This window comes from Ammodytes marinus (assembly GCF_949987685.1).
Source record: "Ammodytes marinus genome assembly, chromosome: 2".
In the NCBI taxonomy this organism is placed as follows: domain Eukaryota; kingdom Metazoa; phylum Chordata; class Actinopteri; order Uranoscopiformes; family Ammodytidae; genus Ammodytes; species Ammodytes marinus.
This window is the reverse complement of record NC_137231.1, coordinates 9,800,040-9,819,338: the sequence shown is the minus strand read 5'-3', so window position 1 is coordinate 9,819,338 and position 19,299 is coordinate 9,800,040. Positions and strand designations below refer to the sequence as shown.

The 19,299-nt window shown below is 40.1% G+C and overlaps 2 protein-coding genes across 2 annotated transcripts; one reads left to right on the top strand and one right to left on the bottom strand.

The window, feature by feature from the left end:
- The first annotated feature begins 273 nt into the window (after positions 1–273).
- Positions 274–4,260, top strand: rnf181 (ring finger protein 181). The gene is made up of 6 exons (XM_080046056.1): positions 274–309; positions 1,425–1,552; positions 1,638–1,774; positions 2,231–2,346; positions 2,462–2,536; positions 2,646–4,260. Exons 2-6 carry the CDS (start codon positions 1,467–1,469, stop codon positions 2,703–2,705), a joined length of 474 nt encoding a protein of 157 aa, XP_079902182.1. The 5' UTR covers positions 274–309; positions 1,425–1,466; the 3' UTR covers positions 2,706–4,260.
- Positions 4,183–16,580, bottom strand: LOC307264603 (transmembrane protein 150A-like). The gene is made up of 8 exons (XM_080046041.1): positions 16,560–16,580; positions 11,818–12,095; positions 11,154–11,201; positions 10,979–11,065; positions 10,448–10,515; positions 8,372–8,499; positions 8,075–8,252; positions 4,183–7,082 (listed from the first exon to the last, which is right to left on the bottom strand). Exons 2-8 carry the CDS (start codon positions 11,880–11,882, stop codon positions 6,781–6,783), a joined length of 876 nt encoding a protein of 291 aa, XP_079902167.1. The 5' UTR covers positions 11,883–12,095; positions 16,560–16,580; the 3' UTR covers positions 4,183–6,780.
- Between the last annotated feature and the right edge of the window lie 2,719 nt (positions 16,581–19,299).

The window sequence follows — 19,299 nt, the reverse complement described above, 5'->3', positions numbered from 1 at the left end:
CAAATGAACTTTGAGTTACCATAATATTTAGAAAATCAATTATAAGAAATACTGGGAAGCAGTGACTGAAGAGAAGAGACAATAGAGTAATTGTTAGCTCAGTCAGTCACCAGTTTCAATAAGTGTACTGAGCCAGTACATGCCACATGCCGGTTGGTGGCGGTAATGCAGCGTCGTTGTTTGCTATCCGCAGTGAATTCAAAGAGGAAGAAGAAAAACGGCGTAACATCTGCTGTGATTGGACAGAGTACCGCACAGTTGACGTCGTCATACCCGGAAGAATGACATATTTATTGGTGCTAATTTCGGGTAAGTCGAGCTCTTTTTGTTAAGTCTTGCTAAGCATTTGTCAACACGTTATTCTTGTTTATTCTTCGTGTCAAGGTTGAAAAATAAATTGGTCTTGCTGTCGTCAGACTTTAGCCTCTGTTATAAGTTAAACAGCCAGTGAATAAGCTCAATATTTACGCGTCCTTGTTTATCAGATACTCTAACTTTGCCTTTTCAATGTTAAAGTGCTTTATCAAACATGTATTTATTTAAACTTTAAGTGTAATATTATCTCGTTGCTTTTGCTGTTGCATACGTCTCAAACCTAAGAGTTTGGTGGGAAAACTCGTTTTTGTTAATAACGCGATAACAATCGCATTTCTATCAATGAACGTCATTGTTTGTAGTTTAGCATGTGATGAGTTTAAGAGCCGTTCCTGCGGTTAAATTGAAGTCTCCAGTTCTAGAGCACAGGCTTCCTACAGATACTTAAAAAGTCTGAGCAGTCACTGAACAAGTTAATCTAAAAATAAAGCCTTAATTACTACCATGTATTAAATTAAAAGTCTTACGTTAAAAGGCTCAGACATGGCGAGTAGGATTTTTATCAAACTTTTTTTCTGACATTGCAATTAAAAAACTCAAAATGATGGTTAGAATCAATTTTAATAATGTACAAATCAGCATGGCTTGATCCAGGGGCGTAGCACCAAATTCTGGGCCCCTATACAAAAAGTCCTGATGGGCCCCCTGAAAGGCGGTCTTACAATACACACGGCTCTCTGAGCCAGACAACTCCACAATATTTCATTTGATGAATGACCAAATCATTACTTGTAGCAGTCCGTTGGCCCTGGCTTGATCACATATGGTCAGGTTGTGACATTTAGGTGACACATTATTGTTTTTGGCCTTTTAGTTGTGTAGTAGTAAAAACATACCAAATTTTAAAGTTTTCAACGTTTGTAGTATACTTTACTTCTCTCTTGGCCAAAGAAGTCAAGTTTAATTTTATTTTTATAAATACATAGTGTTTCCTGGAGAGACGCTGAAGCTATGGTTCATCACTCATCAGTGAAAAAGCCCTGCCAAGTTCCTCAGCTGTAAAGATGATTTGATGTATTTGACCGTTGAGCCTTCTGCCTGTCCGTCAGGTATCTTAATGCAAAGGGGACCACAGCGTGGGCTGGACCAGAATGGCATCCTACTTTGATGAACACGACTGTGAGCCCACCAACCCAGAGGAACAGTATCGGCAGAATGCACTACTTGAACTGGCCAGGTGAGGCCAGTCAAACTTCAGAGAAATTAAAAGACTTTGCATGTAGTGTTGAGGGTTCTGATTGGCTGTTGGTCTCTGTGTACAGGTCTTTGATGCAGGGCTTGGACCTATTTGACTCTGGGTCATTTGACTTGTCGGGCTGGGACCAGCGCCTTCCACCTCCGGCTGCCAAGACAGCTGTTCAGACCCTCACTGTGGTTATCATTTCTCCAGAGCAAGCAGGTGACATTTGCTCCAATATAATATATTATCTATGATAAAAACAGACAGTCCAATTAAAAAAGTGGTGTGATTCTGGGAAAGCTTGTTGTCAAACATTTTTTTTTCTTTTTAATCATTGAATTTTGAAATTCTTGGTATGACGATCCGCATACTTTGTGTGCTCTGAGGGGAAAATGCAGTGTTATGCAATGCAGTTTAGGCTCTGTAAACAGGCATGTTGCTAGCTGTGGTGGGTCCCTAATTTGTCTACATACCAGTTCACAGAGCCTAGGACAGGTAGCGCTCAGTGAGGAGATATTCACTGATTTTGATAACAAGCGTTCTCTAGAATCATTGACTCCAGCTTTAATGTGTTTAAATCATTTGTTCCAAAGGATAGATTTTTCCTTCATTAGCTCCAGTGAAACCTGTGATTAACCAACATCAGAAGTTTAATCTGGCTTTCTGTTCGCACAGACAAAAGCCTAAAGTGTCCTGTGTGTTTGCTGGAGTTCGAGGAGCAGGAGACAGTTCGAGAAATGCCTTGCAAACACCTTTTCCATGCAGGATGTATACTGCCGTGGCTGGGCAAGGTGAAGCTCACACATTTCTCATTCAGAATTTCATTGTTCTTCAGACGTGTGATGTAAAAGTTTGACTGTCTGCTTAGAATTCCTTTACATTTTTTTTGCACGTTTGCCATTATAGACCAACTCCTGCCCGCTCTGCCGACTTGAATTACCGACTGACAATCCTGAGTATGAGGAATTTAAAAAGGACAAGGTGAGTGTGTGTGTAAACAGCATTGGATGGTACGACTGATACTCATCTTGTAAGTGTGTTTTTGATGTGTTGTCAGTCCCTGCCTGAAAAGTATTTTTCCGTCCTGCAGGACAGAAGAAAACAGAGGGAGCACAGGCTGGAAGATCTACATGGAGCCATGTACACATGACATGATGGTGCTGTGGTAAATGTTGGTGTCACAGTTTGTGACGTTTTGCCAATGAAAAGCGTCACCGAATGCATAATGCTGCGTTCAATCCATTTGGTACAGAATGTCATTTCAAACACTGGGAATAAAAAAAATAAAATCGTCAGCCTCGTAATCGAGTCAAATATACCACGAGTATCTCCAAAAAAAGGACACGCTATCAATAAATAGTTCCGTCCTTATAATATTAAACAATACTACAAATATGTAACACAATTAAAATGGCTAATTTAATGAATTTATTTGAAGTGGGGTGAATGCAGCATATGCAACTGGGTCGTTGGAAATCCAAAATGTTTGTCTCTTAAGTTGGTTTAATGCTTTTTTAGACTGATACTATTTTAAGATGAATATGCTGTTGACACTGAAGCACTCAGAAGCATTTCAGGCTCTTTATTCCCTTTTTATAAACTTATAGGAGCTTTAAGCGCACAATACAAAACGTCTGTTCAGCTGTGTGTGTGAAATATGAATATGAATGATATAAAGACAGAAATATATTTATTTTGTTTTCTTTTTTTCACAAAAATGTTTAATGTTTAAATCTGAGATAATTTCAAGAGCTGTGTAGTATAAGTGGTATAGACTTTCACTAATTCAATATATCTTGAATCTTTAGTTCCCAGTGTGAGTCACACCCTTACTATCTATGGTCACACCCCAAAGATGCTGGATCCTCCCCTTGTCATTTTATTGTGATGTTTGCATTTATCAGACCTTCCCTGTCTGATAAAGGCAAACATCTTTCAAATGCCATACCCCCAAGTGTTACACAGGCTTTCTGTAATTTTGTAGTCCCCAAGCAGAGGGAATACTTTTTCAGACTGGATATAGCCTGCCTAGAGCCACAGAAGCAGGATATTATACTACTGTTTTGAGTGAGTCGTGTTTCTCATGCTCAGTTAACTGACTTTAATGTGTAAAATTGGTTAAATTTCCCTTTTAGATTGTCCCGTGATGATGTTTTGATGTGTGGAAAAAAATCTGCTCTTTTCTAGCCTAGACAGAGGAATAACTTTTTCTTCCATATACCAGCAGTAATCTGGGAAAAATCCACATCTGCTATTGGTGCATGTGTTACAGTGACGCACATTACTGGACCTGCAACCCTGCTCTGACACTGAACATCCTGGGTGTGATTTTTAAACCAGCAGTATGTTTGTATGTAAGTTAGCCATTCTTCATGTCATCTGGACTGACAAGTATTTTCTATTTCTGCTTTCAAATAATAGAACATCTTTTTACATAAAGAAACCACTACCCTGAGAATACATAGGCCATAGTCTCACAATGGTACTACTAACACTGTGTAACAATTACCATATGAATATAATGCATTTGTTTGTGTTTTAAACTGCAACTGGCTAATCATTTGTTTTATATAAGGAAAGAAAGACAATTTTCTGTGTTTCAAGAACAGCCCATGCAACACATCTGCTAATAATTTATAATTTTTTTTTATTTAATATTTGAATATAAATCTCTTGTCAAATGAAAATACAGAAAATGATAGACAAATCATACATATTTACAGAATTTATAAAAGGAAACAAAATCATCTGTGTTGACTTGTTTTCTGGGATTTCTCCATTTCCATTCTCGTACATATTTTTCAAAATCTAGGAAATATGACTAATACATTTCTATAGACGTTGGTTTCTGTGTTGTGGTTGCAAGAGGTCAGGCAGCCTTTTTGTAATACAGGATTCTCCCACAAACAAAGATACCATGTGACGGCTTGCTGAAGTGTACATTTTGGCAGAACGCAAAGGAACAATCATTTCAGAAGTTTGGCCTGTGGAAGATGGCGTTATGGAGCAAATGCTGTTACAGAATGAATCCCACCCTGATGTGAGGGCTCATACAAGCTGCCATTTGTAGTCACTACTTGTGACCAAGTTACAGTATGGTAAAATAGGCTACAGCTGAACACAAGATAAACCAAAAATAACTATCTGAACATGTTCCCCTGGCACAGTACACAAGGGATAAGGCTAAAACAGTGCACTCATACCAATTCATACACCTACTGCTGACGCTCAGAAAACCAATCAAAAACTCCAATGGATTCCAGTCTTTTTGGCAAGATCAGGATTGCTGCAGTCCCACAAACAACGGAACTTAAATAATTTGCACAAAAAGTAAAGAAAACTGACATGACACATGATTACATAGCTTGTGTAACAGCAGTTCCTCTGTAGACAGAGATCTTTGATGACCACCGAGAAACCACCATATTAAATACTTTCCTCATCAAACCAGTGTGAGATGGAAATCATGTTGGTACTCTAGCTTTCGTTTCAGATCATCAAACCCACAAAAGATTAAAAGAGGTAGGTGATGTGACCTTCTTAAAAACACGTATTGCTGGCATCCAGTGGTTAGACAGATAAAAATGTATCAACACTATGCAGAGGGAAGAATACATACTTCTGGAAAGGCTCACAGAAATAGCCAAGCCCCTTAAACAAGAACTTAATCCGAGTGTAACCCTACACGGAGTGGCATTAGTCAGCTTTAGTTTGAGCAGTGGTAGTTTGTGGCAGTCTGGTGTGGAGCTAATTCACAACCGTAATTATTACTTTAAGAGATATTGGCAACAGGAAATCATAAAAAAAAAACTTGCAGTACATAACCCACTTTTACTTCAGTATACAACCTGCAAGGTGGCCTATAGTTGTAACACTGCATTGACATCATTTGACGGCATGCGGTTTATGGAACAAGGTCTACACGCTTAATATTACCATCTCAGCTAACTCCTGTGGACAAAATATCCCCTACATCTGCTCAGAAGGCTCCATATCACTTTACATAAAAAATAACTCAAATAAGGTTTCCAAGGGTCCAGCCTGGAATCCAATCAGTGTGTGGACAATTGTTCTATAAGTTAGTGTGTTAGTCAGATTTTAGTTCCACCTTAACACACCTGCTTGTTTAACTATAAGATGTAGGTCACTTTAAATGTCTTGGTATCACTTAAAAAATAAAAAAAGGCATTCTTTACTCCAGCGGAGCAGACAATTATCAGATGATTGATGGTAATTATTGCACCGAACATGACAATCAATGAACTCAAACAATAGCATGAAACATTACAAAGAAACCATCAGATCATGCAACTTATGGGACCATAACAAAATGAGATCCAGGGAGGCCACTTCAGAGATTCTCAGTTCAAAGTGACTGAGTTGCACGTGGTCCCAGTCTTAACAACAGGACAGACCAGTAGCTTTCTATGCAGCCGTTCTGCATTCACATGTCAATGAGATCATCATGATTTTTGAGAACGATAGTGGCTCAAGATACACATACACATTTTGAAAAATACTTTTAAAAAACCATCAAAATTCGCATCAAAATGATCTGAGCAAACAAATTAAATTGTCAGGTGAAATGAGTGATTTTGCAAATCGTGACATAATTTATGGATGATTGAAAAAAAGGCCAGTAAAACATACATAACCGTTGACTATTCACTTCTCAAACATTCAATGTTTTCTACTTAGTACGCAAACTCAAACATTAATTGTTAGTCTCTCATTCAAAAAGTGTGCCGTGCAGAGATAAGCAAAAAAAAAAGGCCAAAACAGGTGGGCCACGCAAAGCATTTGATAGGTCAAGGAGGAGTGTCTGGGGAGGGGGAAAATAATGTTACTCGTGATACCTGTGAAACACAGTTAGAAAAGAAAAGAAACTCTTGTTCAGGAAACAGTGTGTTGTACACTAGTGAAGAATTTGGCCAAATCAACAGCCATCTTGGAAAAAGATTCATAGATCCAGTTGTCAGACTGGCTCCACACATTCACACAAACATAACAGGACATGTGGCTGCAACGGACTTGAGACCAACCTTGAAGAAAAAACCCTAGAAGATCGTATAGTATTAGAGATTGGATAACCTGGTGTTGGGCCAGTGGTTAAAAGATATCAGAATGTCCCTCCTTTCCTCATGCTGCCTCTGTGGTCTTTGCCGTCCTGTTTGAGGAGCCTCTGAAGTGACTCTCTGTAGTGACATTTTGACACACCACCAGACCTACAACATGGCGATGGTCTCCGGGGTACAGTTGAGATGTGTAGATGTGCTGCTTCCCCCGGGGGACTTAAGGCCCTTAGTCGCCCCGCCCATTGTCGAGGCCCGGGCACTGGGGCCCATGATGACCCCTAAGCCCAGGTGGTGGCTCTGCTGCAGGCCCGCCATCAGGGTCTCGCTGGTGACGGTGCCAAACTCGTAGGTGAAGGTGCCGTAGAAGACCAGGATGTCCACCGTGAAGACCCACTCGCAGATGGCCGCCGCGTGCTGCAGGACAAAGCTCTCGTGGATGAAGAAGATGCCGCCTTGGAGGAGGAAGGACGTTAAGGAGGACCAACATCTCTGGTACATTGCACATTACATCATTCAACCTATTTCACTTCATCTTCAGAGGCACAGGAAGGAGAGAGCATGAAAGCTATCAGCCTGAATCAAATGCATGATAAGGAGATGAAACACATGAGAAGCAGCCAAACCGCATGGTGCCAAATGTGAATTCAATGATTCATGATTAGGGTTAAATAGCAACTTGGCTTTGCGGCTCCTGGGTTTTTAAAACGGGATAACCAGTCAGTGAATGCAGTATATTCATCTAGGACTGTTAGTATTCATCAGATAATCAACATGGACCTGAATGCTTCTTATTCCTGCTGACAGAAGACGAGGAGACGGCAGACAGAACTAAAGGATGACAATAATCAGTGATGGAAGGGAAAGAGTAAACTGCTTCCTGATTAGAGAAGGTTAAGGTGCAGCTGTGAAGAGTTATCTCTTGGCAGCTCGACACAGAGTTCTGAGGGATCGAAGTGTGCCTAGACATGTTATGGCTTCTTCCCTTTCCAGTCCCAAAGTTAAAGGACGAACAACTTGATGTATGCAGAAGTGTCTCAAGGCTAGTAGGTGAAAAGGAGAGGTCACCACAGAATGTGAATTAACTGATCTCAGGGTGGCAAGGTGGGGCCATGAAAAATTCAATGTAAAAAAAGACCAATGAGTTACACATCCAACCTCAACAACCTATTCTTTCAATTGAGTGAGATGGCCTCTACTCAGGGTAGACATTTTGACTTGTCCTGGTGACCTAAATGTGTGACAGCCATTATTAATGGTATTAGTTACACCTGTGCTTTTCTAGATAGGACATGTCAAATGTATGTGAAGGATGATCACAGGTTAAATCATTTACTTATTTACCTTACTAAGGCAACATATGAAAAACTGTTAAGATGTAACATACAGTATGTCATTAATGCAACTGCACACCAAGGGGGACACCCCACTATTACAAAAAGGATACTGAGGACGAGGGAGACCATGGCTCCCAGTGCCAGAGCCACTCTGAAATGGGCCATCCAGTAGTCGAGGGCGGTCACAGCCACCCGGTAGGTGAGCACACACTGCAGTAACACAAACAGCAGCCCTGCTGGAAATGCCACACCGGCACCCACATAGTGTAGAGATTTGGCGTGATCAACCTGACAGACAGAGCAGCTCAGTCAGAAGGCACTCGGCTGAAGTCCGAAAAAGGAACAAAGGGACGGTAACATTTTAAATAGGTGCATTTGTGTCAGCAAAGTTGCTACAGGGAATTTACCTGGAAGTTGCCCACCATCACCAGACCCAAAGCGTTGGTGCAACCGGACACCAGACCGCTGGTGTTGACCCAACATCGGTGGCTGTGTTCGATCACCTGGGCGTAGCGCAGAAGGCACACCATCACCACTGCAGGACAAACAGGGGGACATTTACACTGCATCCATAACACAGCATAGAAAATATGCTGCACATTACAGCCGTAAAAGCTTTTTGACATGAATCGGTGGAAATAAAACACTAATTTAATCATTGAAGCTATTAAATGAAGAGTCAGCGATTCTGGAGAACGCTTGCTGTCAAAATCACTTTGTCGCTGTGTGCTGAAAAAAACCATCCAGTGTTAATACACAGCCTAGGCTCTGAGGAGAGTCACTGATTTAGACAAAAAGGTGATATTGAAAACAAGCATTCTCCAGAATCGTTGACTGGAAATCGATTTCATACTGAATAGGGAAATCAGAAACCTGACGCCATTATACACATTTTCTTGACTTTTCAGCTTCAAAAATTCTTATTTAAACACGATGCCTTTGTGCATTTATGTTTGTATCTATAGCTGGTGGACTGTCATGTGAGTGCACCCATTCTGCTGATCTTAAACTAGGAGTTGTGTTTACTGCTGTCTCAAAGATGTCTTCTGTCAACTATTGACCTCTTTAGTTGCATAAGGTTGTACTTTCCTTTGCAGGCTATAAACCCGCAAGTTCCTAACAGGTACAGTACTACCACCAAGGTTCTAAAACCACAGATCAACAACATTAAAAGCCACTAGCAGTAAGAAAGTCAAAGGTCAGAACTAAAGCATCCAGTCAGCTCATACACTGTTGAAAAAAGCATAAAGAGAGGAAAGACGGAATATGTAGACATAAAAATGCAACAAAACGTGAAAAGATGATTATGCAGCCTGGATCAAATGTAAACACATAAAGGAAGAAGAGTTGATGTGAATAATGGAGCGATAGTGAAAACAAGCAGGAGAGAATGCAATTAAGGACAGGGGGGGGGGGGGGATAATTGGGCAGGAGCCGAGTGGTGAGACTACAAGGAGGAAGGCAGGCAGGCCACAGAGGGCAAATGCAGAGGAGGGGGCGGAGGGGGAAGTGGAAGGAAAGCCACATTCATTATTGATTAGAGACCACAAGCTATTTCAAGCCACTCCGTATCTCTAGGAGGCTAGTGGCTGTTGTCTGTGGGCTCCATGGAGGATTAATATAACACACAGAATGCACAGAGACAGATATTAAACACCTTTCACTTCAGTTATTCATTGCACTGGTGTTAAAGGGCAGAAGGCAGCATTCTTATCTGTGTAAGGAGGGATTTCAATTTATTGGATATATTGAATAATCACTCTTTCACTATCTTTGACAATATATCACCCTATAGTTGTGGGAAACATTTTGACATTACATAACATTATAGTACAAAACAATTAAGTACATTTACATGATAGTCTTATAATGAAAAATAAATCAATTATGTTTTTAATAACCTCTTCCCACCACAGTAGTTGTTTGAAGAGACAAATTATTATCTACAGGGCCTTGCATAAATATACTTTACAAAAGCCTTCAAGTTCAGCCTTCCAAGCCTCCAAAGCTCACTAATTAACACAATATATCTTGCTAGTTACAAGTGTTGAAATGCAATGTTTAGTGCAGAGTGCTGAAAAAACTACTAGACGCAGTGACTTATGAGGTCTCCACTGGTTGCTTGGCAACCTCACAGAGACGTCATGACTCTGCCACCGTAAAAAGAAAGAAATAGTCCCGCACATAAAAACAGCATTTTTATTTATTAGTGAGCTTTGGGGCTGCCAATAGGAAAAACTTTACTGCTATTCAACAGAGCCAGGCTGGCTGCATTCAGTGTTAATGCCAAGCTAAGCTAACCGTATCCTGGCAGTAGCTGTATATTAAGGCCTTCCAAGACACGAGTGAATTTAATCCTTTCATCCAACTCTCACCAAAAAAGCCAAATATTGGAACTATTTCTTTAAATAAACACTTCACACACTAAGGTTTTAATCGCACAACTGTATGGTTTTATATCTGGTAATCGTAATAGGCCTTACCCATGAAGGCTCCAACATTGCCGATCAGGCTGAACAAGCAGCTTTCAGGAGGGAAGGAGCCACATTTACTGTAGCACATGGAGACAAAAAAGCTGTTAGTATAAGAGGTAGGGGGAAAAAACCTATGTAAGACTACAGTCCCTTAACCATGCATCCATCAGTATGTACAAATACACTGGCTATGGTTGCACGTTTGTGGACTACACTTCTGAATTGAAAAGGATGCAAAACAAGTTGTTCTGATCATACATCTAGATGTAAATGCATAAACATAAATGAAGATGAGGTCTATCCTCTAACATGCATTGCAAAAAGCCTGCAATCAAGCCTTTTTACAAGTGTGCTTTTGTTAGAGGCTTATTTGCAGATTACACAAATGCAATTTTATGCAAAGAGTGGGTTAATGTCAGAGCCACGACATAACTTGGTGCTAATGTATGCCTCAGGGCCTTTGCTGACGTCAAAATGCTTTTGTATTGTGCAGAAACAAAGGCTTGACATGCAGAGAAGAGGAGAGCTGTCACAGCAGACCTGATGAGGGGGATGTCCTGGATGGTGCAGCATGTCTTGGGGAAGCCTGGTCGGGCCAGCTCCTCTGTGCATGTTACATTGTAGGACCTGTAGCATTGACACAATGAGTTCAGGTCATCTCCTACTGGCAGCTGTGTAATCAGTGTACTCTGATCAAATGAGGGAAATCACTCACCAGTTCTCCACAGGACAAACATGGTGATTCATCACTGCCATGGCATACCTGTGGGGCAAGGAACACACCATGGTATAAAGCGCGAAAAGGCAAATGTCAGACATAGTGTTCTAATCCCTGATGACACAATTAAAAAATTTATTAGGAAGGATATCATACTGCGCTTGAGAAAAAGGGTCATTCATGATGACTCAGGGGAGTACATGAATACACTCAAATATTACTCAACAGTGTAGACATCTCGGTATGCTAATAAACCCATTTCCTTTAAATGTTGATCTTGTGGAGTCAGCGATTATGGAGAATGCTTGTTGTCAAAAACCACTTCTGTCAAAAACAGTGAATATCTCCTCACGATCTGCTAACTGTCCATACTGTGTGTGCGCTGAAAAAAATCCAGTGTTAATAAACAGCCTAGGTTCTGTTAACAGCCCCTTGTTTACATGCAAATTTACAGAGTGCATGCACAGTACAGACAAGTAGCGGATCGTGAGGAAATATTCACTACTGATTTTGACAAAAGTGAATTTGACAACAAGCTGACTTGCCTTGAGAGCCATATACATCTATACGTGTTGCTCCATCTGTCCACTTGATAATGTGCACACATTATGTTTCATTGTGACAGCATAAGTGTCAATGGTCAAGTGTCACCGTAACTCACACTATCCATATTCCTGTGATGGAGAAGGCAGACAGGCTGACAGGCAGGACGATCCAGGCAGTCATTGGGCTGGCAGTGAGCTGGCTTTGTCCCAAGCATGGGGGGAGAGGGGGACTTTGGGCGGGAGTGGCCACAGGACAGGAGGGGTCAGGTGGAGGGGTGGGTGGGGGTGCGGGGTCACTAACACACAGGGAAACACACAGGGGGGGACATGGAAGGAAAAGAAGGGGGAATGGCACAGCTCTTCTGCTCCACACAGCCCTGCAACCAGCAGCTACCTGAGAGAAGAGAGGGGAACAGTCAGTTATGGCAGTGAGATGTCACTTCAAATGCAATATGAATTGTATTCAGGTCCATCTAGCCTCAACATACAAAGTTAACTTCAAAACTGCCTCACAGATGCTGTTAAAAGTTGCACTGTTAGACTACAGTTGACAGCTAGCTGAAATGCATGACAGGAAGTAACTTGTAACTATGTAGTACTAATATTTCAGAAACCTGTTCACTTTACATGCCTGTGAGTCAGTGAATCTCTTCTCATACAGGTATTACAAAGGTATTATGAAAATATTTAATAAGGTGAAAGTGCCAGCTCAACTTAGAGAAAAGAGGCTATGATTGGACAAACAAGCCTGTTCTTGGATAACGTCCTCCATCTCTCACTGTTTAACATTAGTGGAAAATAAATAGAATGTATAAAGACAAACTCTTGCTATTTGATTCTACACGACTGAATACAAAACCTGCTGTTTACTGTAAATGGTTGTGTTTTATCTACCATCTGATGATGGCCATATAATAACATATTGAGGTGAGTTTTCTCTAAAAGACAGACACTCACAGAGATGATTACTGTACTCTTTCTGTGATACAGAAAGACAAGCACCTCTTGAAGAGAAATGAACAGCAGCATGAGTCTGTAAAAAGGTACTGTCAGGGCAGAGTGTGCCCAACATGATAATGAGGACTCAGCCAAGGTCAGATCTGTGTTGGAGGCAGGCATGGGACAACAGGCTGGATCGTTTTACACAGTGTTCAGTTACAAGTGTCCTTCGCTCTGAGGGAATATAGAGTCAACACAGTCGAAGTGTCTTGACCTACTCTGAAATGGAAAGGAGCTCTTATTCCCAAACAAAGGTCAAACATCAACATAAGGCAGTGCTGCTGATGTGATTTAATAGTTTTTTATACAAATTGAAAATCTGTCTTATGCAATTATTGTATGGATGCAGGAAACCTTGACATAAACATGTTAAGCCCCTCTGTGGCTTTGACCATGGCTCTTAGAGCAGCAACAATTAGGTGATAAATAATTTAGCCCATACAGAAAATGAATGTCCAGCTATTCTGATAGTCCATAGATTGTGAGACACATTAAAAAAATAATGCCAAGGGGGCGCCCTTAGCTCAGTAGGGCGCCCTACTGTTGAGCGGACAACACAACACATTCTAAGACATCACCTTGGACTTAGTCAATTTGTGTGGTATTTTTCACCATTATCTGCCAAAAAACAAATCAGTAAAGTAGGGCTGCACAATATCAGGAACACTTGGAATATGGAAAAACAGTGTTGACTTAGCTATATCACTTGTGATTAATAAACAAATACTGAGTGTTATTAACGTCTTTCTGCTTTGAGTTCACTGCCAACATAGACCCCACGCAGTAAGCAACCTATTATTACCCCTTGGCTAGCCGTAACAAAGCATATCATTTCAGTCTGACCCAGTTGTTGAGTTTGGTGGCCTTCACGACATTGGCATTGTTGTCTAAGGTGGTAATACACACTTGCTGGTCTTCATGCAAATCCCAACTGGCTAACGAGTAATCCAAGAGCTATATTTTCACATCCATGTGCTTTACCAGCTCAGCCACTAGTGTCTACATGAGGGGAGAGCTTTACAGCCGTAGGGCATCATCTGATCAGCCCAATATATTGTCATGCAGAGTGTGAATTCATGGCACGTGGAATATGCTATCATTTATCGCAGTTCAAACAGTCTTTGCGATACGTATACCACGATAAACATTTGCGATAACAATACATTTTCGATATATTGTGCAGCCCCTACAGTAAAGTGAGAAAATCATATACAGATTAATTGATAACGAAAATAACAGTTTGGCATTTTCAATGGGCTTGCAACTAAAGTCAGAAGTCCTAAAGAGGAATTGGGAGCTTTAAGGGAAGTTTTTGTTGTGGTTTAAGGTTGGTGTAAAGAGGCCGCAGACAGAGTGACCATTCCTCATACCCCCTCTCACTGTAGAACACAATGACTCACAGTCCGCCCCGATGACCCACCCACATCTGCCACCAGCTCCTCCATCTGCATGGACTTCATTTAACAATGAGACCTCTAGTTACAGCGATACTAATTGTTGTTCTCAACATCACATTTGAAGGCACTTCAACAGCTTTCAATAATCAGTTTTGTTTGAGAATTCTGCGGGCAAAACACATGGATCTCTTAAAAGTTGGGAGTCAGTGATTCTGGTGAATGTTTGTTGTCAAAATCACTTTGTCAATATCAGTGAATATCTCCTCACGATACACTACCTGTACTCTTTGCGCAAAATAAAACAATCTGGTGTCACAGCCTATGCTTTGTAAACTGTCATGTTGCTAGCTTCGGTGGGGCCCTTTGTTTACATAGGTCTACACTTTCTTTGCATGCCAGTTTACAGAGCCTTACCGGTAACACAAGGATTTCTTTCAGCTAAAACACAGTACGTACAGTATAGGTAGCGGATAGTTTGGAGATATTCACCAATTTTGACAAAAACATTCTCCAGAATCCCCACCTTCCATCTCTCAAATACCTACGTAAATCAGTTTTACACAGGCTGCTATGGTAAACATGGTTCTCTTTCCAAAATAAAACCAATATCCTCATACTTTTACATTAATACAAAAAAACTGTCAAGAAGTAAGTGGGTATTCAATTTTCTTTTGTTTCATTTGTGCTTCACCAATGAAGAAAGACACCGTCACTGCAACTCAACCCAACAATGTTTCCCAATTCTTTTAAACGTTATTGGTACATTTTGTCCAATGAGCTGCTTTTTAATTCACTGGAGGTAGAGCAGGTTGTTCACTGGGTTAGCAGTCTGAGCCCCAGCGCCTCCTGTCCATATGTCCATGTGTCCCTGGGCCAGACACTGAACCATAAATTGCTCCCGATGGTCAGGCCAGCTCCCTTGGAGGGAGCGCACTGCCATCGCGGTGCGTGACTGGGGAATGAGCAGCAAAGACCTTGCAAAGCACTTTGGATAAAAGTGCCATATAAATTGCAAAAAAAGTGCCAGATTTGCAATTTTCTTCTTCACGTCATTTCCATAAACAAACGCTGAAACTAGATTTGCATATGGATATATGCAGTCATGCTGCTTTGTTTCATACTTCCATGTTGCTCTCCTGCACTCAATGTCCTGTGTTAACAGCTTCCTCATATGGTTTGTTGTGCTGCATGGTAGTTGTTCCCTCTAATGAATGTATGCCGTCAGTAGGAGAGTGTTTGCAGAGGCTTTTGAAGTGCTGTCAAATAACAAATGCTGCTCTGAGCAAGGCCAGAATATTCCCGCAAGTCAAGGCTACTTTACAGGGTTCACACCAGACAGTGAGGGAGGACCTGAATTTCCGATTGCTTACTACCGATTTGGCAAAAAAAAAGCCAGATATTTTCAAAATGAATATAAAGTCCCCTTAGATTTTATTATAAAAAAAAGAAACGCCATTTTTTTTCAAGTGCATTTTTAAGCATGCATTTCTTACAACGCAACACACTTCATGCCCAATCAACCTGGACCTTAGTAGGCCAGGCCTACATCATAAGATTTCTGACATTGTAAAAAATAACAAACTAAGATTAATACATCAGTTATATCTTTTAAACAGCAGTGTTGTTCTTTATATGCTCAAAAACGTGGATTTTAATGTTGTGGATGATAAATAACTTACAAAACAAATCACTAGTATCATGTCATTAAAAGGGTAATTTTCTCTTTTAGTTACTGCTATTTCTAAATTCTGCTTCTGCTCACACTGCTGCTTTACATGACACATAGAAAACTTTAAGTTTATTAGTCATTAAATTTAATCTAAATACACAATGCTATACAAAATCTCATTCATTTAGCCTACCCTACATCTTAATAAATATAGGCTAAACTTGTTATAACGTTTTATGAATTAGGAATAACTGCTGAAAATTGACAAACAGGTTGCAGATGTAGGCTAAACATGAAGCTATTATTACATTTCCTTTTATATCCTCAACAAGTCTTTCAGAAGCAGGTGAAACGGTGGATGCTGACTTAAATACATTATTGTCTGTGTGGTGGCCATAACACACCATCACCCCCCGCAGCCATTCAGATTAAATATTCGCCTCTGTACTAGTAAGACTTGATAAAACTGTGAATGTATTTCATAAGAGAGCCAGAATATGTGTCCACTTATCCGTGGTCGACTTCCACAAACGAACAACCTCTTCCTCAACATCTGAGTCCGGGCAGCTGCTCTCGTGTACCGGGTAACGGTACCGTTAGCCGTGTTAGCTTCATTCTAGCTAGCGAGTTAGCCAGCACTTTACCACCGTTTACCAATTGTCTAGACTTGACACTCGCCCGCATCTTGATTTCCGCTAACCAAAGCAGTGAGATGCTAAACATAAGAAAGTAAGTGGACAAGAAAACCGACCGTACCGGGACAGTCAGTGCACAGAAATAAATGTACACCTACCTTCAACCTGCTATGCCCACCACAAACCGCAACAACCTTGGTTTCCCTTTAAAAACAGCGTTTTCTTAGCAGATGACACTAGCCGCATAAAGGACTTCCCATTAAGCTTTTCAAAATAACACACCCTTATGTTTCCACTGCGAGAAGGTCTGTTTAGGAAATTACAAATTACAAAACACCTGCTCGATTTATGTAAACAGTGTTCACTGCATGTTCGTTACAGCTAATGTTGATATACATTTTTTTAGATACAAATTATGCTTTTATTTTCCCACAATCGCAGAATCTCTGGTCTTATTCTGGTGCAAGTAACTTGACGCATCTTTCAGTGTTCAGGCCTGCTGTGCGAAACCTGTCTGTAGTTTTTGCTGTCAATGTCTAATGAGAAGTTTGTTTTTTGTATTACATTATTTCACTTCCTTTTCATTTAACAGATATTTGTTGGCTATTATTAGCCTATATAAATGTATTATGTGAATGTATTAATGTTGTCTTTACTGAAGAAGCAAAAACAGATGGCACCGACCAACTTTTGTAATGGGGAAAAGTGAAAATAAATTAATAAAAAAAATCCTCATTTAGCCCTGGACATATTGTGGTCTTTATCTTTTCAGATCCAAAATGTTCAGTCTCTATAACACTATAATCCCATTTTGACAAAATAAAAATAGGCCTTTTCCACAGCAGACATTCTGACATGTCAGAACAGGAAAGGCATAGGCGTTACTGAGGAGATTAAAAAACTGGCTCGATTATATTCAATTGTAACCTACCTAGTAATAAGTGACTCAGTGTGAAAGACAAAAAACTGAAGAAGCAGCTAAATTGAATCCAACATAATTTAGGCCTACAACACCTGCGCTTTTTCAACTGAAAATGTCCCTCAAAGTTTCATCAGAAGTTCAATGAACGTCTAGCCTATATGTTCCCATGTAAATACAGGCAGACACACACGCCTAGATAATTGACCAGTTTTTTTGGTTCCTTGACATGACATTTCTATGGATTTTAAACTATGATGTTGAAACACAGTGTGTCATATAAATGTTCTTGATTGTAGACATTTTTCTGTCAGAGCAGAGAGAGCACAGGTGTGACTGATAACAGTGATTAGCTCCTGACATACAAGCCTCCTACCACTGCATACAGTAGCAGCTGTCCAATCAGAGCTCCAGCAGCTGCTCGCTTTGTGGGTTACACTTCATCTTACATCATATAAAGGAACATAAATGGAATATAAGCATTTAAATGGAGTTTCAGAAGGACTGTTACCATTTCAAAAACATAATTTGTATAGCCTACGTTAAAGTACGCTTAAAGCTATAATGCGTAACTTATATCGCCTACATGGGGAATTCTACGAAGTTATTACAACAACACTGTTGGCACTTCTACAGGAGGTGAGCCTTCAGTGCTCCTGCACCAGTGTCAGGGTAGGGGCGAAGTGTAAGTTTGTAATGCTGCCATACTGAGAAATACAGAGTTTTGTGGAGCTGATAAGCTTAATTAACTTAATGTCAACTCGTTGGCCGTTGGCTTGAATGTAACCAGAAATTCTTTTAAATCAAAAAGTTACGTACTATAGCTTTAAAATACGCTTACATTTTGAGTATTTGTATTCATTTTCTTTGAGATAATTAAGGTATGATTTAAAAGTATAAATGTTAATTAATTTGTGATTGTTCAAAACAAATATGGATTATTTGATGTATTAAAATGACCCTAATAAAGTATAAGTGTTCAAATAATTCAGTGTCTCTCCCGGCTCGTTTTCAAGCAAATGTGATGCCAAGCAAGTTCAATGTATTTATTCCTTTCATGTAAACAATTACCTTTTTAAAGTCACTGGACATTAACATTTGAAATCATTTTTTGTACTCACACTTGCCAGTTGAGCCACCAGCTGTCACAGATTAATTTAATTTGGTTTAGGGAGGATGGTGATGAAACATTGCTTAACATTTCAATTAAACATAGTAGGGAAATCACAGGTGTAACTAACAACATTAGTGACGGCTCTGCTTTATTCAAGTTTTCCTGTGTCGGAGTGTGCCAGCATGAACAATTCCAGGACCCTGAAACTGAAGGAGCTAAATGGAATTAATCCAACATTCCTTTTTGTCACAAGAGCGTCCCGCACTGTCACATGTGAAAACATTTTCTGTTAAAAAAGGGACTATATTGTTCTCGACATGTTGCAATTTTCTATGTATAATTTAAAGTACTCAGAATTCACAGAACTGAGGTATTTCTAAATATTTCTTTAGAGAATTATAGCTCAAATATAAACCCTTTGTACTAGGAGTTGCTGATCATGGCAGTGCCACTCCCTTGCTTCCTCAGTTTTACCTGAGACTGCAATTTCGATTCCTAAACCAACATCAAATTTTTTGCTGAGAATGGTATGAGGTTTCCTTCCACCTTTGCTCAGCACATAGTTCATCACATCAACAAGCATAAGAGTGACTCTGAAAAACTGATGTGGAATAGATAGGCTATTAAAAATCGTATTGTGTATTTGACTGGATTTTTGATGCGGCATAGCAAATATGGCACACTTACAATAATAAACTTTAAATCAAATCAAATCAGTTTTATTTGTATAGCCAAATATTACAAATAGACATTTGCCTCAGCGGGCTTTACATTCCATACAGTATAACACCCTCTGCCCTTTGACCCTTAGCCTGACTGAAAATCGCAGTAAAAAAACCCTTTAAAATGATTTTTTTTAATGAGA

What these genes read in the sequence shown, in the direction of transcription:
- rnf181 (XM_080046056.1), top strand. Translation starts at nt 1,467, where the DNA reads ATGGCATCCTACTTTGATGAACACGACTGTGAGCCCACCAACCCAGAG. An exon ending in CATTTCTCCAGAGCAAGCAG is followed by an intron (nt 1,775 to 2,230) that starts GTGACATTTGCT and finishes CTGTTCGCACAG; the next exon opens with ACAAAAGCCTAAAGTGTCCT. An exon ending in TACTGCCGTGGCTGGGCAAG is followed by an intron (nt 2,347 to 2,461) that starts GTGAAGCTCACA and finishes TTGCCATTATAG; the next exon opens with ACCAACTCCTGCCCGCTCTG.
- LOC307264603 (XM_080046041.1), bottom strand. Translation starts at nt 11,882, where the DNA reads ATGACTGCCTGGATCGTCCTGCCTGTCAGCCTGTCTGCCTTCTCCATC. An exon ending in ATCACAGGAATATGGATAGT is followed by an intron (nt 11,202 to 11,817) that starts GTGAGTTACGGT and finishes CTTGCCCCACAG; the next exon opens with GTATGCCATGGCAGTGATGA. An exon ending in CAGGACATCCCCCTCATCAG is followed by an intron (nt 10,516 to 10,978) that starts GTCTGCTGTGAC and finishes CATGTGCTACAG; the next exon opens with TAAATGTGGCTCCTTCCCTC.